Raw genomic sequence first — 24,428 nt, 5'->3', positions numbered from 1 at the left:
CTCGTCCTCGTGCGTGTGGGATGGATTGATTTTTTTACTGCGCTTGATTGAGGGGTGAGACCATGAAATCGAACGAGGCGGGGGATGGAACGAGGTCGAACCATCACGACATTCGATCCCCCTTTAATAGTAGAGATAAGTACCTCTCCACTGAAATAGTTGGGTTAGATGAAACTAACCCACTCTAACCCTCCCTATTTGGATACTTTTGGGTTATTTAAGCCTCCAACTAACTTAAACTAAGAGGGCATTACAAGTCCCGTGGATGCTCTATAACACGCCAAAATGGAATGGAACTGACAACCATTAATTGCCTTGCCTCTCGCGGCAACGGTGTCAAACCCGGCATCAATCATGAAGCGACCGCATTAATTGTCTTGCCTCTCGCTGGAAACGACCCCCACTTCCCCGTTCTCCTCTCCGCTCCTCTCCTCTCCTGCCGCACTCCACGGCTGCACGCCTGCACACGTACAAGAGAACCCCAAGCGTCAGGCCCCAAGTCGACTGGGCTCTCCCATCGGATCCAAGCCGAATATGTCGTCGTCGGTCGGAGGTGGAGGGGGAGGCGGCGCGGCTTTGGCCGGAGGGGACGTCGCTGGCCTTCTGGACAAGGCCAAGGAGCTGGACCAGCTGCGGAAGGAGCAGGACGATGTGGCCACCGAGATCAATAAGATCCACAAGAAGATCATCTCCTGTAAGCAATTTGCTCGAGGCCCGTCTCCCTTTTCCATGCTGTCATTTGTCTGGTTGTCATTTAGGTCGATTCGATACGGATTTTGAGCTCCTTCGTATTAGTTACTTACATTAGGGAATTTTGGTGGTATGTTCGACATGCTTAGCTGCTTGATTGCATTTTATTTGTCGTGCATGTGAGTGCCAGATTTGTGCACGAAGGGCTTTTGTCTTCACTCTGGGATGTTGGAAATGTTTTCTTTTGGCTTTGTGTATCAGATATTCAGATACGTTGTCCTTTTCCCTTTCTTCACTGATATATTTATGCCTTCATTGATTTGTTATGCTCCACTGCCTGGCGAGGGCTTTCTTGTTGGTGTGAACTATGTGTCAACAGAAGTAAAAGTTACTCCATGACAATTCTTCTCAACACGTCCCGAAGAGCAACATTAGATGCCATAGAGGTGGGCAAAGTGGTGGTTTCCAGGAAGGGGGAGCAAGATAAATTCGAAGAGTTATTTAAAAACACCATGCGTTAAGTTATCTAGCTTAACTCTATACTATTCATTAACATAAACATAAAAGTATAGTTAACAATCCTGTGTTGGCATTTTGTAAGATACTAAAATCTGTAATATAAGCACTAATTGCTGATGAAATGCTGATTAACAGTTGATTAATTGCTGATAAAAGTATTAATTGAGTAGTATCATAGCACACAAAAAGATGTTGTGGCACTATAATTAATGACGAAAGAGGTGATAGTACATAAAATGAGAACATTTAATGCTAAATAAATCTTGTATACTCCCTCCTTTCCGGTTTATTAGTCTCATCTCATTTTCTTGGTTTTTCCGGTTTATTAGGCTCATCTCATTTTCTCCTACCTCATTTATTGCTATGCCATGTCGTCAATATGCCTAGTTGACATTGCATTAGGATGTTTATACTACCCTATGATAGCCCATGATTAGTAACCTTGTATGATGTGATTCAGTAGTTCTGTGAAAAAAAATGTGACGGAAAAGAAGAGTTCTAAATTAGTAGTTTTCTTGGCATGGCCTTACAAAAGTATTCATGTAAGAAAAGAACAGAAAATCAGGTATTTAAAGTTGCTTGTTCTGTACCGGAAAACAATCAGCAAATATTCGTGTAATTTCCCTGCTAGTCTCTAATATGGAATTCAATAATCAGTTTGCCCCTTACTGTCTCACTTACTAAGGCATCTAGGTCCATCTTGTTGGTTTACTTGGTCAATTGCTTATCCCTTCAACCTCCCAATCCATTCCACTTGTAACTGAATTGGCAACTAGCTTGTTTGTAGTATCCTGATAAGGGTCAAACCAATGAATGAAATGCACCATTTTTGAAAAATGATCAACTACCACAAAACAAGCAATAAATGTGGTCATTTGAAAAGTTGCAACATTTGAAGCATCATAGCTCTTATTGCAAGGAATGAAATGCGCCATTTTGGAAAAATGATCACCTACTGCTTCTACTTGATCATCATAGACCAGCAAATCCATTTGAGAGTCGTCTTTCTTTGATGGCAGTGTCCTTTCTTCACGCTCACCATCTTTGCAGAGCTTAACAAGATAATTCACGCCAACAACCAGAGCCAACAAGCCTCGCTTGGAAGCTCTTTCTTCATCTAAGCTTTTAATAACAAAGATAGGCCTTTCCATGTTTAGTTCTAGGTAACCCAAGCACAGAGTCTATACTAACATCTTCCCAAGGTGCATGTGGAATAGGCAAAGTTATATAAAGACCATGGGAAAGAGCTTTTGACTTAGATTTCCGACATGTGATGCAGCGATGGACAAAGCGCCCAACGTCTCGAAACATCCTTTGTCAAAAGAAGTTGTTGGAGAGCGTGGCATAGGTCTTGTCACATCCAAAATGTCCCATGAGTCCACCGCCATGTGATTCTTGCAAAAGTAGTAAACATAAAGAACTTTCGGGAAAACAGAGTTTGTTAGCACGCATAAGATATGCATCACATATAGTATGCTCCCACCAAGTGCCATCTTGGCAGTGAGCAAAAGGCTTAGCAAAAACTTTGATGTGATCAAATCCAATGACATTACGCTCAAGCTTTGAAGCAACATGTATTTGCGGGGAAGAGCATTCGCCACAACATCATCTTTACCCTTCTTGTACATGATGACATAAGGAAAATATTATATGTATTCACTCCATTTAGCATGTTGACGGTTTAGTTTGGCTTGGCTCTTAAGGTTCTTAAGTGGTTCATGATCGGAATGGATAACAAATTCCTTAAGGCGCAAGTACTGATGCCAAACTTGCAAGACTCAAAATATGCAATTCTTTATCATAGATGGGGTAATTCAATTGAGTTTTTGCGCCCCCCCCCCCCCCCCCCCCCCCCCTAAAAGTAAGCTAGGATGATGCTCTTGCATAAGCACACCCTCTATGTCGGTACCTAGTGTCACACTCAATCTCAAAAGTGTTTACGAAATTCGGCAAAACAGGCAATGAGGCATGAGTTAAGCGGTTCTTAAGTTCAAGAAAAGCTTTATCTTGTGAAGGACCCCATGTAAAAGGCACACCCTTCTTGGAAAGAGCATGTAATGCTGAAGCAATGATGCTGAAGTCCTTAACAAAGTGACAATAAAATCCAGTCAAACCAAGGAAACTACGCACTTGAGTCAAATTGGTTGGCTGTGGCCAAGTTTTAAGGCCTGTTCGGACTCACTCCCACTCCGCAGCTCCGCTCCGGAGCGGAGTGGCATGCAACTATAATCTACGGAGTGGCCAGAAGGGCGCTCCGTCCGCTCCGCTCCGTGGCGGGGGAGTGGAGGCTTTCCGAACAGGGTCTTAGTTGCATCAGTTTCGGACTCATCTACTTCAATACCATGGGGAGACACAACAAAGCCCAAGAAAATGAGTTTTCAGTGCAGAATGTGCAATTTTCAAGATTAGCATAAAGTTCCCATTTCTTAGCACTTGAAGAACTTGGTTGACATGCTTGGGGTGATCATCAATATAATATCAAGATGTCATTAAAGTACACAACCACAAATTTGCCAATGATTTGCCTAAGAACATGATTCATCAAGCGCATGAAAGTATTGGGTGCATTAGACAATCCAAATGGCATAACAACTTAACAAATTATTCATAAAGCCCAAATTTGGTTTTGAAAGCAGTTTTCCATTCATCTCCCACTTGCATATGTATTTGGCGGTAACCACTTTTCAAATCAACGTTGGAGAAGATAGTGGCACCATTAAGTTCATCTAGTATATCATCTAAGCAAGGTATGGGGTGTCTATAGCGAACGATGGTGTTATTAGTAGCACGGCAATCAACACACATTTCGCCAAGTTCCACCTTTCTTTGGCAGCATGATAACGGGAATGCCACAAGGGCTCAAGCTACCGTGAACTTTCTCATTGTCAAGTAGCTCTTGTACACGCCGTTGTATTTCCTTGGTCTCTTTGGGGTTGACTTGGTATTAAGTCAATCCGGTGCTTGATGCCGCATAGTGGAGGAAGTCCCGGTGGTGTGCCTGGAGGGAAACTCAAATTCCGCCAAAACATGCGACATGGAGCTGGGAAGAGCTTGTGAGGTATTAGTCAAAATGACTTCATCTTTGTAGAAGAGCACAAAGTGAAGCTTGGACGGGTTCTCACGCACTTCCCTCAAATCAGATTTGGTGGCTACGAAGACAATGTCCTTCTTGGCACTCATCATGGACACACTCATTTTTGGCTTGTGGCGCTCACTCTCCGTTTGATCTCTTACTAGACTCACCATGATCACCCAAAGGTCTTGGCGATGCTTGTGTCTTTTCGGCGATGAATTGGTTTGGGGCGGACCACATATTCCTTTTTCTTCCACTTGTAGCTATGGTGATTGGTGCGTCCATTGTGGATGACGCCACAGTCAAATTGCCACGGGAGTCCCAAGAGAAGGTGCCAAACGGTCATGGACGTCGATCTTGAATGGTACTTCAACAATGTGCTCGACGGTGCTAGTGCCGATGTCACTAAGCCATTGGAACTTGTAGGGTCGAGGATGGCACTTGTACTTGAGGTGCAACTCGGAGCAAAGTTTTTCACTAGCCAAGTTGTAACAACTACCACCATCAATGATCATTTTGATCGATCTTCCATTGATTCCGACTCTTTTGTCAAAAAGGTAGCATCGTTGGTCGGCATTATCTTGTTGTTGAACAATCAAGATCATGAAGAGACAACAAGAGCGGGGCTCGCATCATTGTCACAAAGGACTTGATCATCTTCTTGATTTACATGCTAATGACGAGCAACGTGTTGCGAAGATTCCATTTCTCCTTCACTCATAGATTTATACTCTCCATCTTCATTGATCACCATAGTGTGTTTGGAGGGGCACTTGAATGACTTGTGGCCGTGGCCCTTGCATGTGAAGTACTCAATCTTGCTTGTGTTGTCGGTTGAGTCCCTTGAGTCATTTGCACTTGGTGAAGCTTTAGGCTTGGAGGATCTTGGAGGTAGATGGCTTAATGTAGTCGCCAGTGCCTTGGAGCTTGAAGGACCACCACTAGAGGGTGTAGCCCATGGGTATGGCACCACACTTTAGGTAGCTTGATGATTGGCAGTAAAGTTCATTGAAGTGCTTGGAGTACTTGATGTCATCGTGGACTTATCGCTCTGCCTTCATTGCTTGGTGAACCAATTCGAGCAAGTTGCTGTAGGGTTGAAAATCCGCAGTTCTCTTGATGGGATGGTGTCCATTGAGGAAACGCGCCATCGTTTGCTCATTGGGTTCCTTGACATTAGCTTGGATCATTGCAATCTCCTTGTAGTACTCTTCGACGGTCTTGGTCCCTTGCTTGAGAACTTGGAGCTTCTTGAAGAGGATGCGAGTATAGTGTGTGGGCACGAATCTCGCTCTCATGACTTGCTTCATTGCATTCCAAGTGTCAATGGGGGTTTCTCTTTGTTCTTGGCGAAGGTCTTGAACTTGTTCCCACCATAGGAGTGCATACTCGTCGAACTTGAGGGAGGCTATGGCAATCTTCTTTGTCTCGTTGAAGTTGTGGACTTGGAAGATCTTGCCCACCTTAAGGGCCCAAGAGATGTCGTCTTCGGGGTCTATGCCTCCGAAGAACTTAGGCATTGTGAACTTTAGTTTGCCAAAGTGATCTTTGCCTTCTTGAAGGTTGCAAGGCTGATGTTGTTTGCATTCTTCTCCTTCTTGAAGGTTGCGAGGATATAAGAAGTCCTGGTTGCCTGCATGATACACTTTGTCTGTGCGATTGCGATCAGCTTGCAACTTCATGCGATTTTGCGTTCAGTCAAGTGTTGACGTAGGAGGGTGTGTGCGCTGCTCTTTGTTGTAGTGTTCCTTCCAAAGATGCAACACTAGATGCCGAGGAGGGGGGGGGTGCATAGCTCCAAACTTACAATTGCCGCCATAAAGGGCACAAAAGGGAATCAACTGAGAGCGGTGGGAAAAGATGCATTGTACCAAAACTCAATAGGGGGGAGCCAAGTGCGCAATTTTTTTAGCTAAGTCACGCACTACGCAGCGGAGAGACATATCGAGCCATTGGTTCATCCTAGGTCAGCCCATCTGTTTGCGGGTGGAGTGCCGTTGAGTAGAGAAGCTATGTGAGCGTCATAGAGATCTTTCCAGACACAGCTGGTGAACACCTTGTCATGACCGGTAACGATTGATTGGCTCATTCCATGTAGATTGACAACATTGTCTAAGAACACTACCGAAACTTTGGTAGCAGTGGGTGGATGGCAGAGCGATACAAAATGAGCGTACTTTGAATAGCAATCGACCTTGGCGAGAATGATGTTGTAGCCTTCAGACAATGGAGCCCCTCGACGAAGTCCATGCTGATGTCTTGCCACACAACTTTGGCTATGGGCAGCGGCTAAAGAAGGCCAACCGACTTTTGAGTTGTTGTGCCTGGCGTGTTGGCATATTGCACATTGTTGAACGTGGATTTCCACTTGTCATTTCATGTTGGACTAATTAAAAACATTCTTCAGATGCTGATAGGGGCAACCATGCTTGAGTGATCTCCAACCACATTGGAACGAAAAGAGTGGATCCATTTGATTTGGAGTGCCGAATTCTCCCCAATCCATAGCTGGTTGTGTTGATAGATCTTGCGCGGTTTGAAACCATGGTCTTCAGACAATTGCAAGGTGGGTGGCTGGGTCAATAGCATAGGAATTCAGTACCTCTTGAAGCCACAAAGGGCAACATTCAGAAATGGCTTGCAGACATAAAAAGGTGGCCAGTGTGGGACAAACCATCCGCAACATGATTTTCCTTTCACTTGCGGTAAATAATTTTAAACTGGAATCCCATGAGCCTCGTCATGGCCATGTCCTAAAGATCAGAAAGGAGAGTTTGTTCCTCCAAGTAGCTGAGGCTGTGGTGGTCAGTGCGAATCACGAACTCAGCTTGCTGAAGATAGGGCCGCCACTTCTTGACGGCGAGGAGGAACTCCTTGTAAATTGATGGGTGTTGGCGCTGGGCTCAACACCTTGCTAGGAAAGCAATCGGATGATGCTTTTGGATAAAGACCAATCCAGCGCCAGTGTCGTGCATTTGTTTCCACAATGAACTGCTACTGGAAGTACGAGAGGGTGAGGATGGGGAACTGGCCATCGCTGTTTTGAGCTGATTGAAGGCAGATTGAGCAAGGTATGTCCAAGTTCTTGTGGAGCGAAGTGAGGGAGGGGCTTGGTGATGAGATCGTAGTGCCTCATGAAGTTGTGGCAATACTTTTTCTTACACCCATGCTGACATCATCAACGTTAGTCGCCAACTTTGAAAAGTCAATATGATTTATTACATAAACCATTAATCCGTTTAGTGATCCGTCTTAATTGTAGGGTCCGTATTACAAGATCTCATGTTGTTTTTTATATTTGAGGTTTTTTGCCGTCATTGCTAGTTGATAGGTTATAGTACCGTGGTTGCCATATTATAGGCGAACAATCAAGAACACCAAAATGTTGGTTGGATAAGTTACACGAATCGATGTTACAAATATAGGACAATATATAACTTAACTGCGCGATTAATCCTTGCTCAAGGCATTTCGATATGAATAAGCCCTATTCAATCCAATTAAACGGGATATTTATGATTAACTTTAGTCCCATGGGGTAGACAGCCAAAAAAAATGGGCACTTGGCCCCTAGGGTTGGGGGATTGGGGCGTGCTCCTTGCCTTCCCCTCGTATTTCCTTGGCCACCAGCCAGTTCCTCTGCTATGGAAAGGCTGACTAGGAGCCGTGGGGGTGGCCGTCGGGGAGCAACGAGCCTTCAAATCGGCTGCGGCGACCTGTGAGATGGCAGTGGCCACGAGCGAGCGGGTGATGGGCAAGAGCAATGACAAGAAGGCTAGCAAAGGGCAGCAACATACAAGGAGCAGCGGCTGGTCAGCAGAAAGCTGGCGGCAGCGAAATGCCCATCCTGGGGAAGCCAGCTTTGAGGTGGTCCAACACGGACTTGAGGCAAAGCAGCATGGGGGAGCAGCTGGAGCGACAACTTAAGGGGGCTTTGTACATGGCGGAATGAAGCGAATTGTGAGATTGGAGCAGCAGTAAATCGGGTCAAGGTGGTGGAAAGTGACAGATCGGCCAAGAGATTGATTTCGAGAGACCGAGAACTTCGATCAAGAGAGGAGAGGAGAACAAGACCGAGAACTTTGATTGAAAAGCGGGGGATGAGTTGCGGCATCCGGTGGGAAGAAAATAAAATTAAAAGTTTAAAACCCTAAACTTGGGGTTCTAAAACCATGTTAGGAAATATTTGACTTGTATTCCCATGGGGCCGTAGGCCAGTATATATACACGTACAGGTGCAGCAAACATCCTGAAAGCCCCTTATACAATGGGGAAAATACAAAGGCTCTACGACGCTTTAATATAACTCTAACAATGATTAAGTATATGTTGTTGCATCAGACAGATAACACTTGTAAGAGTCTGTCGTATCTGGTTGGACTTTTTTAGCACTGTGCTCGAGTTGGTTTCGAGATTGTATGGGTTTCAGCTCTAGTCTACCCCAACTTGTCTGGGACTAAAGGCTTAGTTGTTATTGTTTTTGTTGTTATAGAGAGCCAGCTGATTAAATGGCCAATATGTGTACCACTAGTTGCGCCATTCTGATGATCGAATTCTTTTATATTGTTATCATTACTTTCTATTGAAGCTGTGAGTATGGAAATCTTAACATTGTTTCACTTTGTTTTCTAGCCCCAGAGATGGTGGATAAATCAGTTGATGCCATGATGGCTAGGCTTCGTGGTTTTTATGTACAAGCAAGAGAACTCTCTGAGAGTGAAGTCAGGTAACATTTGAAACTTCTAGTCAGCGAGGTATTTTCTTCATGCAAAAAAAATTAAAAATTAGTCAGTTGAGGATCTCCATGTTAAATTAAGGTTCCAAAAATAAATAGTTGGAAGGCATCCATTTCTTAACTTCAAAGTGCCGCATTGCCCATTTTCATCGCTTGTTTAAGTTTGAACTTCGGGAAGTCTGTTTTATGTGGGTTAGTTTGGATGACTGTAGTACTAGATTATCTATTGAAGTACTTCCCAACTATAAAATGCGAGTGACTTGTCTGCAATATTGTGAGGACATGCTGTTCAGTTGACTTATGCAATGTTGTTGAAACCACCTATATTAAAATATGCAATTCAGTTGACTTATGCCTTCTGTGTGAGGTGAAGAGTGCTTAATCAGGGTGTTAGGTATGCGGAATTTGAATTGGTAGACTTAAATACTCTTTTGTTTTATCAAGTTCTGCACAATATAGCCAAACCCCTTTTATTTGTTAGGAAGTATTAGTATTGGTCTAGGAGTCATTATTAGGCTAATTGTCCTTCCTTATACCCCCAAGTCTTGTGTAATACCCCTCCCCCTCCCCCCCTTGGGCCTTGCAATACAATCAAGTTGCTTCCATAACATTATTTAGAAAATGGAAGCTTTTTGTAACATCTATGTAGTCTCGGGCACAATATAAGTTGTCGCTCTATTTTAATGCTCATGGAGACAGAATATATAAAGCTTCGCTCAAACTCCAGGCGTTTCTGTAACATCTATGTAGTCTTAGGCACAATATAAATTGTCGCTCTATTTTGAATACTGGTGGATATCAAGTCGAGGCAAATTATACAAAGTTTCACCCAAACTTCAGGCATTTTCAATTAGAATGCGACTAGGGGTCGATGCCCTCGCGATGGACATGAAGCGCGACGCCCAAGTGGCCCAGCTGCGCCATGGTCACGTGGACTGTGCCTCATGAAGTAACGGATGACAATGCAATCCATGGCGTCCATCGTGTCGCACACAATGACTATAACTCGAATGTTTGGCAAATATATTCTTGTTTTAATTAATACCATCCTAGTTAGGAACAGAATGTTTTACCATGGAGCCAACTCAGGACATCATAACGTTTCATTTCACTTGAATGTCTTACCTTGGAGCAAAATGTGAGCATAATCCGAGTACCCCTGAACCAAGCTCTTTGAGTCGATTTTTGAATCGGCTCCCTTCACCTAGCTTCCCCTCCACACCACTGTCTTTGTCCCCTCGTCCTCTTGCTGCGCTATGCGCTTCTCGCGTCTCAGTCTCACTTGCCCCTTCTCTGACAATTTTTTTCTCTCCTCCATGCGTGTCTACCTCGTGCTTCTCCTCCCTGTACTGGATCGTTCTCTCGGGCGCTCAAATTTTGCTGCAAGTAGACGATCTTGCGGGAGATGCTACCTCGGGGGCGGGTTGGAAAAGGATGATCTAGGCTGGCAGAGCGAGTTGGCCATGCGTGGACTTGTGGCTACGGAATGATGAGTGTCAATAAGATCTGTGCCACATATGAGTTGGGGGCTATGAAAATGAAGAATGACGGTTTGGGGTGTCAAGACCGCTCCCGGGAGCAGTTAAGAATTTGAGCAGCAGCAACATCTGCAAGAAACATGCTCTTTTTTTTCCCGCAAAAAAAAGTTGCACAGTCCAAAGGGGACAAACATATATTATATGAAGGTGCAGGTAGGAGATTGATCAAGAGGAGAACGATCTGAAGAAATCGATCAAGAGGGAGGAGACCGAACGAAAAAAAAGTATCTAAACCTGGGCTCATGATACCATGTTATGCGTTTATTGTGGTTGTTCGGTTAACACAGTGGCGATTCGGAGCAGGGATGGGGTGGATGGAAAGGGTGTGCATGTCCTTCTCCATCATTATGGGGGTCCTAAACTAAACTTTCCAGTGCAATCAATGACTACTTTGCTTGAATTGTGTAGGGGTATGACATGGATCACAAGTTGGATCTTCATTTTCTCCACATTTCCATGCCTGCTCGTTGCTACGTGTATACCTTATTATTTGAAAACTGCATCATTCAGCAGTGATCAATTAATTCATAATCCTTCATACTGCAGTGCTTCATCTGCTTTGGTTGGACTATTAGATGGTTTGTTGCAATCTGGAGTTTCAGCTGCACCAAGAAAAAAGATAGGTAAGCACTAGAATTAAGACTTTGCAAGTTAAGTTCAGAGGTTTTAAATGTGAAACACAAAATACCATAGACGCTTTCTACATCGCAGAAATCAGTGAACAGAAAAAGAAGAGGATGAAGTCTGATACAGATACAACACGATTTTCCTCTGCATCTATGAGGAGCCAACTTGACCAAGCTGCAAACCTTAAAGGAGAGCAGGTTTCATTTCCAGCTGAATTTCGAAATATCAGTTAGTCTTTGTATTTCATGTACTTGTGGGTACATGGTACTTCGATGGCAAAGCTTTTTTCTTTCCATGTTAGAGAGGATATGAACCTTACTATATTCTTATATAGTTTCATGGGATTGCTTGCACTTGTTGAAGGTGCCAATTTTTCAGCAGTGTCAACATCCAAAATGTCCAGCATGACAGTCCGGTTGTTGAATTTGGATTTGTTCTTACAATCTTTTGCATAATTTATGCCTTTTTTAATATTCACGAGTGCTTTTAGGGGATTTGTCATTGCCGATTTCCAAAGATTTATAATTTCTATTACGTAAAAATATTTATTTAAAATTCGTAAAGGCCTCCTTTCCCCGAATGAAGTCATGCACGTTTTTTGTTTTTGGAGTTTCGAGTCGACAACTAATTTAACTGCATTGACAACTAATCATATTTGCGCACACGTTACATTTAATTCTATCTTGGTGGTTGTTTGGATAACTAGCATTTGGAACAAGTTTTAGCAAAATCAGTTTTAAGAGGATTTTTAGGGAAAAAACAGTTTAAGTTGTTGGTTTGTAGAGTGCTTTGTTTGGGCTTAAAAACTTCAAATATGGTACTAGTTTGGGTGAGACTAGTATTGAATGGATTTTCATCTCACAACCGAATGTCCACGAGCTCCTACTCGGCCTCCTGTTCCCCGAGGTCGTGCTCGGCCTCCTGTTCCCGAGCTCGTACTTGGCCTCCTGTTCCTGAGCTCATACTCGGCCTCCTGTTCCACGAGCTCGTACTTAGCCTTCTGTTCTTTGAAGCTCATATTCGGCCTCCTATTCTATACATCTTCTTTTTAGAAGCTTTGATGCACGTACTTGATCTCCTGTTCCACGAGCTGCAGCATTGATGGTGTGGTCACCAAAGGGCATAGGTCTGGTCGATGAGCCTACATCACCTCGCCGTCACAGGAGCCGGCCTTGATTATCGGCGCCACGGCAGATGTCGTGGAAGGGTTGTGTGCTGGTGAGAAGCTTGAGGAGCAGCACGCTGAGGCTGTATGCGTCGATGTCCCTCTTCTTGGTGAGCACGCCGAAGCCCAGCACAACATGTGGCAGGTGGACGACCGCTGAGAACCCAGCATGCGTGGAGCCGAAGTCTTAGAGCCTTGGCGCCCATGGCCGCGTCGAGCAACACGTTGGAAGCCTTGACGTCGTCGTTCACCACCTGGGCAGAGACGCTCGGTGCTGGGGTGCACCTTGATGACCGCAGTTCTGAAGCCACCCTAGCCGACCATGGCCGATGTGAATCCCGCCTCATGGCCTCCATCTGCGCCCGCGACTGCTGCATGGCGTCCTTGCCGCCAAAGCCAGGCTGCTGGACAATGGCGTCGTCGTCACCTCAGCCAGGAAGCCAGTTTTTGCAAAAAAAAAATGACTATTTGTCAATTCTCCAAAAACGCAGAATTATGCGTACATGCAAAACTGATTTTAGTAATCCATGGATTGGTTACGTTGTGCAAATAGAGTTTACGTCAAAATCGGCTTAAATGGGTTGCCTACAAACACGGCATCCAAAGCATATGTGCCTTTGTATTTTCTTGTTTACCTACACGGACATAATAGGTATGATACAAAGAAACACAATCAGTTCTAATTCTGGTCTTCTGGATAATGGACTTCCTTTATTTATTTCTCAGTTTCTGTTGATTTAATCATTGCTGTTATAATTGTAGACCTCTAGATAGACATGAAGGACAAACGTGCAAGTTATAGCATTAATCTATAATACCATGATACCTTGTTAACTTTGATTGTTTTGTTTAAAACTATGTATGCTTACTTATGTGCTTGTCTAACAGATTTTCACCCACATATGATCGTATTATCAAATAATTAAGGTGCATATGTTTTCAGTGTCTTTAGTCTAAATAAAGTGCACCAAATTTAATTTTGCTTCTAGTAATATCATGGCTCGCTTGTTCAGTAATAAGTGATGGATTCAGCAGACACTATGCATGTGTATGAGTTAAAAAGTGCTGACCACTCATCCTTGCTAGGATTTTGTGTTGCACCTCTTGTTCTGGGTCATCGATAGACTTAAATGTAAATATATTTCTTACTGTCCAGGAAGACAATAAAAACACATTTGATTGACGAAAATTTGGATTGATAAAGAAGACTATTTCAACTGGAAAATAGCCATAGGTCTGCGATTCCCAGATAGTTTTTCTTATTCGAAATAATGGCTTATGTGGCCCAGGCTTGTACTGAGATTACTTTCCTACTTATACTTGATTGTATTTTGCTGGACTGGAGTTATTGAACTGCACAATTCTTGAACTTGGATCATATTCTAGCAATTGTATTCCTTAAGCCCTCTGTATTATAAAAACATAACCTGTTTGTAGAAAAGCAATATGGTGAAACGGCTGTGGTGGGTTTCTGTTCGACGCGAATTGCTTGGTACAATGGCTTCATGCAATACTGTCCATTATGCAACCAGGTTTCTAGCAGTGCAGAATATGGACTTTAGCAAATGAAATACTAGTGTATTAGATCCAGTTATTCAAACAAACAATGGTTTCAATTTTTCTGTAAAAATGGACATACATTACTCAGCAACGGTAGCTTCATGGTGTGGTAAATCAAAGTTTATTAGCATGCTTAAGAAAGAACATGAAGTGACAAACGGAGCATTACTGTTCGCTCTTGTTGGTACGTTTAGGTTGTAAATTTGTGACATTGTTGTGTCGTAAAATACTAAGTTATTTAATTCACCATAGTATAGCACATACTTCTACATACACATTCATATAGCAGGTTGATCATTAGAGATTGCAAAGAAATACTTCAAACGGGAGTTATTGAATAAAATAGTTAGAAGCTGCACTCTCATACCAAGGTCCATGGAAGATTTGGTATAGTTGGTGATATTACATCAGTTAGTCATCAAACCGTTGTACTGACAACATCTATATGAATTATTTAACCATACTCTGTTTTTTCTCGCACATGTTAATACAACTCCCTAGAAAAATCTTTTAATGAGTACTTCTACTCAAGGTTTTTTAAGAGCTAGGTGCTGAGTGAGTGTTTTGCCTCCGCCTTGCCCTTTTCTGACCAAAGCGGAGCGGAGCTTAAGCACAATTAGGCGGATGTTAAGCGCTAGGCATTAATCTTAAGCGCGCGCCTAGTTTTTCAGTGCTTGTAATTGTAGTGGACGATTATGCTTGAGTTTGAGAACTTAGCTCTTCATTTATTGTTCACGTTAGTCCTTCACATATTTGTGTAGTTATTTAATGTTGGACATTTGTGCTCTGTCATTTCAGGTTGCAGCTAGGGTAAAATCGGATGATGAAAAAGACGAGTGGTTTGTGGTGAAGGTCATACATTTCGATAAGGAAACAAAAGAGTATGTATATGTTTTATTTCCTTCTGTCTATTCTGCAAATTATTTTTTGTGATATAATAGCTGCTATGCAGAAAATAGCTTATGTTGAATTGAGTGAGTGTTAGGCAATACTAGTTAATTGTTGTTGGGGCTGTCTTATTAGTTACTGTTACTTGAAGAGGAGTCCTGATGCCGTGAACCTTTTTATTTTTTTAAATACCGAGGTAGACAAAACACCAATAAATAACAAGTCGAAGGTTTTAAATTACTGGGGCACGATTCCACAATTGAATACAAACAGGGGAACAAACAGAGTAGTTGATGCATTGTCCAGAATACAATGTAAAATACACACTTCGATAGCCTGCTCTGCTAAACCTGCTTGGTTTCTGAAGTTGTGACCAGTTACAAAAATGATCTCAAGTGAAAGGACCTACTAGTGCAATTAACTACTACTCCTCGTACTGTTCTTAATTACACTTTACAGCAAGGTGTACTCAGGTACAAAAACAGAATTGTTATCGGAACAGACACACCTCTCAGAACTAAACCAGTGTCTGCCGCCTGTGGGTGCCACCTGACCTTCCGGGAGGGCGTCGGGGGCTACCCTTCCTCTCGCCTCGTTGTGTACCGGGGGAAACCCTTGGCAGCAGCGTCGTCATCGTCGCGATCCTTCTTGGAGGTGTTGATAGGTGCCGGCGCTTCGGAGTCTTGGTGGAAGATCCCGGTGGGGGCAACGATCGCGAGGCTTCTTCGTTCTTGTTGATCCGCCGTTGTCGGCATTTGTTTCTTTTGCTCTTTCTCTGTCTTTTCTTTTGGGTGTGACTGTGCTGCTTCCGCCCCAGCACCTATCCCTGTATGGTTCGGTTGGTTGCTTTGTATACAAAGCGGGGGGAAACCCTTTTTCAGCAAACCAGTGTCTGCTTTGCATAATTCTGAGCTTGTGGCCATTCTGTATCCCAGGCCTAATAATACAGTTCAAAAAAGCGCTAGGCGTTAATTGTGCGTTTTGCCACCGCCTTGCACTTTTCTGACCAAAGCGCATGCTTATGCGCAATTATGCGCGGATTAAGCGCAGTTATGCGCCTTTGCTATCGCCTAGAGCCTAGGCGCACTTAAGCGCTCGCTTAGGCACGCCTTTTTTAACTATGCCTAATATATAAAGGCACCACAGGGTGGCCAATAGACAAGACAGTAGGCTAGGCAAGAGATCATGAGGGGATGGTCCGGACACCCGTGGCAGGGGTGGTCGAACCGGCCGTGGTGGGTGGTTGGAGATGCTGTCTGATGGCCCTGTTGGGCTTGTTGGGCTTGTTGCCGACTGTACTATGATGATTTAGCGCATGGGGAGGAGCGTCCATAGTCATGCTCTGAGGATGTAGCCATGCCAGTGAACCTCGTTAATAAACCTTTGTGTGATTGCTTGTCCTTGTATGATCGACGTGCGCCTTGGATTATTTGATTGGGGCCATTAAAGCTATTGACAATATACGACGAGGTTTTCTATGGAGAGGAAGGATGCTAAGAGTGGGCATTGTCTGGTCGCTTGGACTAGGTCCTGTCGCCCTCTTGAGCTTGGAGGTTTTGGTATCTCTACTCTTTAGTACCTGGGTTGGGCCCTCAGTATGATAAGTCTTGTTACAAAAAAACGGACCTCTGCAAGCTGTGGTCGGCCTTCCTCATTCATGTTGCTCAATCTGTGCGAGCTTTTTTTTTCTATGCGGTAGTTTCCGAGGTCGAAAGTGGAGAACAACACTTCTCGATGGATAGATGGATACACAGGCAAAGAATTGCTGACTTGCTCCACATTTGTTTCCTCATGCAACTTCTTTATTTGATCCATGCCTGGAAGTTCAGCCTCAAAAGAAGTCACGAGACATGCATGGACGACCCAAAGCATCGGCTACTCGATTGGTTGCTCCCGATTTATGCACAATGAGATAGTTAAACCTCTCAAGATATGTTGCCCATCTTGCTAGCATGCAACCAAATGCTTTTGATTTCTAAAATGCTTAACGGATTGATGGTTAGTGTAAACGATGAACTGTTTCCACAATAAATAGACTTTCTAAGTTCTTAAAGCTCTAAAAATAGCATAAAATTCTTGCTGATAAGTACTACATTTTTTCTGAAAACACACTTCATTTTATTGAAAATGTAGAGGAGTGCAACAAGCAAGCCTACTGGGTGACAAAAATACAAACAAGAGTCTGAGGGGCTGTTTGGTTCTAATTCTAACAATGCCACACTTAGCCACACATTTTTTCCAAACTTGCCTAAGGTTAGTTGAATAAAGTTGGAGCCACAAGTTGGCAAGCTTAAGGGAATCTTGCGACACTATGAGTATGGGATGTGGGGCCCTAGTGTGGCAAGAAACACCATGCCTAACAGCCTAAGGTGTGGCATGAACCAAACACCCACCTAAGTTGGTTAAATTTGTCTAACCTTAGGTGTGACAACTTGAGGCAACCTTAGTCTGAAACCAAACAATCCCTAAAACAACACTAGAACACACTCATGGGATATCCCAGTTTCCAGATGTGGAAATAATTGACCCTTGTAGAGTACAATGTGGGATGAGACTTGGAGTACAAGACAAGTCGTAGCATGTTTAAATTATTCTACTCTTATCTCCTTATCTCTACACAATTATACTTCTAACACCTGACAGCAATGCCCTAAGGCCATTGGCCCCAGCTTTCGCCTAAAGCCTCACTTTCTCTTTGATCCTGGCCACCACAGAGGAGGTGCTTGGCCTGGCATGCTCAAAAATGCACTCGTTGCGTTGCTTCCATATCAACCAGCAAGTGAGCAGCGTTATGGAGGCGAAACCCTTGCGCAACGACTTTGGCGTGCGGTGGTGAGAGAAATGCCACCAATCCATGATGGGTCCCCCTGAGCCCAAAGTCAAGACGGCGTCTCAAACCAAACTTGCTGTGAAAAGGACAATCAACAAGTAGGCGTTTGCATTGTTTCCTAATGTTGATCGCGAAGGAGGCAGGTAGGCGCTCATGTGGTAAGCTCCGGCTCGCTAGTCTTTTAGCAGTCCAGCAACAGTCCATGGTGGCGAGCCAGAAAAATAACTTACAACATGTTTGAGCGTGTTTGGTTCGTGGGAGTTAGAGATGGGGAATGGGAGTTGAGGTGTAAAGAGACTAAAAATCCACTGATTGTTTAGAGAGAATGGAAGTTTAAGTGGGAAAGGAAATGGGAGTTGAGGGTGCCAATTCCCACCGATTTCTACCCATGGGGGGACCAAACAAGCGATGAGAGTAAAATTCGTGGGCAGGACTTCATCCTGGACTAATTCCCATCATATACCAAACAAGCGATTGGAGTAAAATTCTATTTCCCACGCCTAATCCCTCGACAAACTCCTTCGTGCAAACTCCCATTCGGCTACGCAAAGGTTACCAAATAACCTCGTGCGGCGCCCACGATCTCTAGTTTAGCTTCCAAGATCTCCAGTTTAGCTTCCAAGAACCAGAACGTGAGGCGCCAAGGAAGGAACCAGGGTAGCAGGAGGGGGCGGAGTAAGAGCCGCTCAAGCTCCACCTCAAATTAAGTGAGACTCATCGGCGAGTTGAATTTCGCTAACAGCAAGCCAGAGCTTGAGAAATTGCAGGAGCGCAACTCCTGAGAGGTTGCCACGGATGTCCTGCACCCAGGCGTGTCCGGTGAGGCCCTCCGCCAACGTCCTCTTCTTCCGGGTGTGCTTGCCCATCAGCTCGTACACCTTGGGGGGCAATTTCGAGCAAACGGTCTTCCTCGAAGGCATAGTGGTGCCGTTCCCCACCTGCATCAGGGTGGAGGCAAAAGAAGAGACTTCTGTCTGCATTGCTGAATTGGAGATCGAGGTTGAACCAAGGCCCGCTGGGATTAGTGCTTCTCAGCAGGAGCCATCTCAACCTGAACCACAACCTTGTGCACTCCAGGTCTGAAATATCCAGCCCGCCAAGGCTCCGACTTGTACAATCATGGCTCCAGTTGCCGCCATTGGTAGTCCCAAACCTCCCACAAGAACCTTGTTGAATTTTGTCCACGGCTCTAATGAAATTCTTATGAGGCGCCGTGGATGGAGGTGTTAAAGTTGTGTCGAATATTAGTGTACAAGGTAGGTTACAATTGGACTCTAAGCTGTATGGTGTGTAGATAGGATTACAGAGTGTCCTAATAGGACACTTGTATCCTAGGCCTCTTTTTTTTGAGTTAAAACAAGACTTCGTTCATTTGAAATAATCAGTACATCGTTTGTGAGGGGGTAGACACACGATGTAACCTAAGCCAACATAATAGCAGAGGTACGCAGGGGGAGCCGCTCGGCGTGTGCCGGCGCCCGGGTGGCCTGTGTGCGGTATTGTGACGGTGTCATGGGGAGGAGCGCCCCTAGTCAGTCCTCGGGGATGTAGCCATGACGGTGAACCTTGTTAACAAATGTTGGTGCCGTGCTCGTGTGATTGCTTGGTCCGTGGTAGATCAACTATTTGCCTCGGATTTATTCTAACAAGTGGTATCATGAGCTAAGTAAAATGTACGGGCCGCCACCGCCGCTCCCACCACCCGCGCCCTCCGGACCGCCGGCTCTCCCGTGGTACTTGGTGCCCGCGGCCCTCACCGGAGGCTACCCGGTGCTACAGCCGCCGGCCGCTCCAGCGCCGGCTTGGCCGTAGTGGCCCGCGCCAGCGCCCGCAGCGCCACCTGCGTCTGCCGCGCCCGCCCCAGCCCCGTGGCCGGCCCGGCCCGCGCCGGTCCCGTCCGTGCCGGCTGCATCGGTCCACACGCCATCGCCGCCACCCAGCGTCGGCTTGAGTCAGGCCACTCTCGGAGGGCTCCCGATTCAGCAGGTGCGGTTTCCATCGTCGCCTTCTCCGATTTCGGCCTGGCTCACCGGGGCGTCGCCACCGCCAGTTTACACGGAGGCCGGGGACCCGTCAGTGCCCCCGCTGCAGTTCGGGGCACCGTCATCCGCTCTCCGCATCGCCGAGCCGGTGGGCACTGGCGCGCCGACCCCGACGCCACCCTGGTTCGCCCGGATCGACTTCGCCACCTATGACGGCTTGGATGACCCTCTTAACTGGTTAAACCAGTGTGACCAGTTTTTCAGGGGGCAGCGCACGCCTGCGTCGGAGCGCTCTTGGCTCGCTTCCTACCACCTCCGGGGTGCAGCCCAGACATGGTACCATGCCCTCGAGCAGGACGAGGGCGGCATGCCTCCCTGGGAGCGTTTTCGTGAGCTGTACCTCCTTCGTTTCGGGCCCCCACGGCGCGGCAGCCGCCTGTCCGAGTTGGGCCGTTTACCCTTCACCTCCACGGTCCAGGATTTCGCCGACCGTTTCCAGGCTCTGGTGTGTCACGCACCGGGGGTGACGGCGCTACAGCGGGCTGAACTCTTCGTTGGCGGCCTTCCCGACCACATCCGCGTGGACGTCGAGATGAAGGGGCCCCAAGACCTGCAGACGGCCATCTACTATGCTCGGGCGTTCGAGCAGCGCGCCTAGGCCTTGACACGGCCAGCCGCGCCTCGTGGGAGCCGACTTCCTCCACGGCCACCGTCGCCCGCGCCTGCACCTTCAGCTGCATCACCGGTGACCACCCCGGCCGCGACTCGGCCTTTCCGGCGCCCTTCGCAGGCAGAGCAGCTCGAGCGCCGCCGCCCGGGGCTCTGCTTTAACTGTGACGCGCCCTACGCCCCGGGCCATGTCTGCCCGCGCCTCTTCTACTTGGAGACGACCGACGAGACCGAGGACGAGGACACCGATGCTGGACTCGGGGACCCGGCCGCCGCGGAGGTCGTGCCGGCACCCGTGCCCGCGCCGGCTATGGCCCTCGTCGTCTCACTTCATGCGTTGGCCGGCATCCGCCCGGGGCTCTGCTTTAACTGTGACGCGCCCTACGCCCCGGGCCATGTCTGCCCGCGCCTCTTCTACTTGGAGACGACCGACGAGACCGAGGACGAGGACACCGATGCTGGACTCGGGGACCCGGCCGCCGCGGAGGTCGTGCCGGCACCCGTGCCCGCGCCGGCTATGGCCCTCGTCGTCTCACTTCATGCGTTGGCCGGCATCCGTAATGAGCGAACGATGCTTGTACCGGTCACGATCCATGGCGAGACTCTGGTGGCCCTCTTGGACACGGGTTCTACACATAACTTCCTACCTGAGGCTACCATGCGGTGCCTCGCGCTACAGCCGATCGGTGGGGAACAGCTGCGGGTCACCGTCGCGAATGGCGACCGCCTCCGCTGCCATGGGCTCGCTCGGGACGTGCCCATTACTATCGGCGACGAGCACTTCACCATCACTTGCGCTGGCATTCATTTGGGCTGCTTCGACTTCATCCTCGGCGTCGACTTTTGGAGGACTCTCGGTCCCATCCTTTGGGACTTTGACGCTCTGACGATGACCTTCTAGCGTCTCGGCCGACGCATCCGGTGGGAGGGTGTTGGAGGCACCCCGGCGACGCCTCCGCTCCAGCTGGCCGCGGCCACCACTGAGGCCAAGCATCCGCTGTTAGATAACCTCCTGCAGCAGCACAGTGATCTCTTTGAGAACCACAGGGCCTTCCGCCGGCCCGGGTCTACGACCACCGTATTCACCTCCTGCCAGGCTTGGCACCGGTGGCAGTACGACCCTACCGGTACCCTCAGCTGCAGAAGGACGAGTTGGAGCGGCAGTGTGCACTCATGCTTGCCGTGGGCATTATCCGGATCTCCACATCACCCTTCACGGCGCCGGTCCTCCTCGTTCGCAAGTCGGACGACACGTGGCGCTTCTGCATCGACTACCGCGCCCTTAATGGTCTCACACTTAAGGATAAGTTCCCTATCCCGGTGGTCGATGAACTCCTGGATGAACTACATGGGGCGCGCTTCTTCACGAAGCTGGATCTCCGGTCGGGGCACCATCAGGTGCGCATGCATCCAGACGACATCGCCAAGACGGCGTTTCGGACTCATCACGGCCACTTCGAGTTCTTGGTGATGCCCTTTGGCCTCTCCAACGCCCCGACGACGTTTCAGGCCTTGATGAACGATGTCCTTCGGCCCTACTTACGTCGGTTTGTGCTCGTTTTCTTTGATGACATTCTTATCTACAGCGCCATCGGTCGCTTACCTCGGCCACGTCATCTTGGCCGAGGGAGTGGCCATGGACGCCGACAAGGTGGCGGCCGTCGCCGCTAGGCCGATTCTGCAGTCGCCCCGGGCCCTTCGCGGCTTTTTGGGCCTTGTGGGATACTACCGGAAATTCATCCGGGAGTTTGGTGTCATCGCGGCCCCGCTCACGCGCCTTCTCCGTCGCGATGCCTTCTCTTGGGATGCGGAGGCCACCACCGCGTTTGATGCCCTTAAGGGGGCCCTCACGACGGGTCCAGTCCTGCAGATGCCTGATTTCGACCTACCGTTCACCGTTGACTGCGACGCCTCGGGTGCGGGTTTCGGTGCGGTCCTTCATTAGGGCGATGGACCCCTCGCATTCTTCAGCCGGCCCTTTGCCGCCCGCCATCTTAAGCTGGCGGCCTATGAGCGTGAGCTCATTGGCTTGGTGCAGGCGGTGCGTCATTGGCGGCCCTATCTTTGGGGTCGCTCCTTCCGGATCCGGACGGACCACTACAGCCTCAAGTTCATGCTGGATCAGAGGCTCTCGACCGTACCGCAACACCAGTGGATCAGTAAGCTCTTCGGGTTTGACTTCATTGTCGAATACCGTCCGGGTCGCCTTAACACGGTCGCAGACGCCCTATCTCGGCGTGACGCCGACACTGACGATGGGTCGGCTGAGGGAGCGGCCTTCTGCATCATCACCGGGCCCTCCTTCGCGCTTTTCGCCGACATCCGGCGGGCGACGGCCGACACGCTTCTCCTGCAGCAGCAGCTCGCTGCGGGGGAGCTGGATGCGCCGTGGCGCCTCGCCGACGGCCTGCTGCTACATGGGCGCCGGGTTTTCGTTCTGGCGCATGATGATCTTCGTCACTAGGTGCTGCGCCGCGCTCACTCGGCGGGCCATGAGGGTGTGCAGAAGACGCTCCATCGTCTCCGCGCCGACTTCTACATTCCAGGTGATCGTGCCTTGGTCCGTGACTGGGTGCGGTCGTGTGTGACCTGCCAGCGCAACAAGACGGAGACGCTACGGCCGGCAGGTTTGCTCCAGCCTTTGGAGGTGCCGTCCCAGGTCTGGGTGGACATTTCCATGGACTTCATCGAGGGCCTCCCCAAAGTGGGCGGCAAGTCCGTCATTCTCACGGTGGTTGATCGCTTCTCCAAGTATGCCCACTTCATCGCGCTCGGGCATCCCTACACGGCGGCATCTGTTGCTCGGGCCTTCTTCGACGGTATTGTCCGTCTCCACGGGTTTCCATCCTCGATCGTCAGTGATCGGGATCCCGTGTTCACTGGACATGTATGGCGCGACCTCTCCCGGCTGGCAGGCGTTAAGCTCCGCCTGAGCACAGCCTTCCATCCTCAGAACGACGACCAGTCTGAGGTCGTTAACAAGGTGATTGCCATGTATTTGCGTTGTGTCACAGGTGATCGCCCTCGCGCATGGGTCGATTGGCTATCATGGGCGGAGTACTGCTACAACACCTCTTATCACTCTGTGCGATGCCGTTTGAGGTGGTGTATGGCCGGCCACCCCCGTCGATTCTTCCGGTTGATCCGGCCCTGGCGCGGACCGAGACGGCCAGGGTTCTTCTACGGAACCGTGACGAGATGCTGGCAGAAGTCCGGCAACGCCTCCTCCAGGCCCAGCAGTTGGCCAAACACTACTACGACGGCAACCATCGCGAGGCGGAGTTCGTGGTGGGTGATTGGGTCTGGCTGCGTCTACTTCATCGCTCTACGCAGTCCCTGGACCCCCGTGCGAAGAGGAAGCTGGGTCCTCGTTATGCCGGTCCCTTTGCTATCCTGGAACGCATTGGGAAGGTGGCTTACCGTCTTCAGCTTCCGGCGGGTGCACGGATCCATGATGTCTTCCATGTGGGTTTGCTCAAGCCCTTCCGTAGAGAGCCACCTGCGGTTTCCCCCACTCTACCGCCGGTTGCTGACGATCGCCTACTTCCGGAGCCGGTGAAGGCGTTGAAGGCTCAGCTGCGTCGTGGCTCCTGGTACGTGTTGATCCAGTGGGGTGGACTTTCTGAAGAGGATGCTACTTGGGAGCAGCGCGAGGAGTCCACCAACACTATCCAGATTTTCAGCTCGAGGACGAGCTGTTTGCGCAGGCGGGGAGAGATGTTATGACCGGCCGGGCCTACAGCCGTAGGAGGCCCACCGGGCAGGCTTAGGCCGCAAGTTATCTTAGTTTTATTTTCAGATCGTGGTTATATATACAAGTTGTAAGACTATTTTCAGATTAAGCAATAAGACTATTCTGTTGCCCGGCTCCCAGAGGAGTCGGAACCCTAAAACCCTAGCCGCCTCCTGCTTGCGCCGCCGCCGCCGAACCGCAAGGACGGCGCCTCGCCGCCGGCCGCCGCGCTCCAGCCCTCGCCCACCTCCCTCTTTTCCCTACAACCTACGCCCTAGGCAGGGCAAAACCCCAGTTCCTATTCTGTGGTGTTTGGTGCATATGCCAATGTGCGGGTGACAAATACAGAAGGAGGCGGAGTGCTATAGCTGTGGGGCATGTAAGAGACTATCCGGAAAAAAGGATGAGACAACTGCGAT

General features: G+C 48.2%; 1 protein-coding gene across 3 annotated transcripts in view; it reads left to right on the top strand.

Moving 5' to 3' along the window:
* The first annotated feature begins 342 nt into the window (after nt 1–342).
* LOC125508338 (SAGA-associated factor 29 homolog A-like) overlaps nt 343–24,428 on the top strand; it is a 45,171-nt gene continuing 21,085 nt past the window's right edge. For 2 of the 3 annotated variants that reach the window (XR_007283369.1, XM_048673034.1), the window contains exons 1-5: nt 343–694; nt 8,915–9,008; nt 11,102–11,178; nt 11,267–11,379; nt 14,706–14,788. Coding sequence is in view for 2 of the 3 variants with exons in the window: in XM_048673034.1 (XP_048528991.1) it covers nt 535–694; nt 8,915–9,008; nt 11,102–11,178; nt 11,267–11,379; nt 14,706–14,788 (527 nt within the window). In the remaining variant the exon portion in view is untranslated. The remainder of the gene's footprint in view (nt 695–8,914; nt 9,009–11,101; nt 11,179–11,266; nt 11,380–14,705; nt 14,789–24,428) is intronic. The other variant, XM_048673033.1, reaches the window with a different exon arrangement.

The sequence above is a fragment of the Triticum urartu genome, chromosome 5 (genome assembly GCF_003073215.2).
Source record: "Triticum urartu cultivar G1812 chromosome 5, Tu2.1, whole genome shotgun sequence".
Classification (NCBI taxonomy): Eukaryota; Viridiplantae; Streptophyta; class Magnoliopsida; order Poales; family Poaceae; genus Triticum; species Triticum urartu.
The sequence above is the reverse complement of the archived record's forward strand: the minus strand, read 5'-3'. Positions and strand labels throughout refer to the sequence as shown.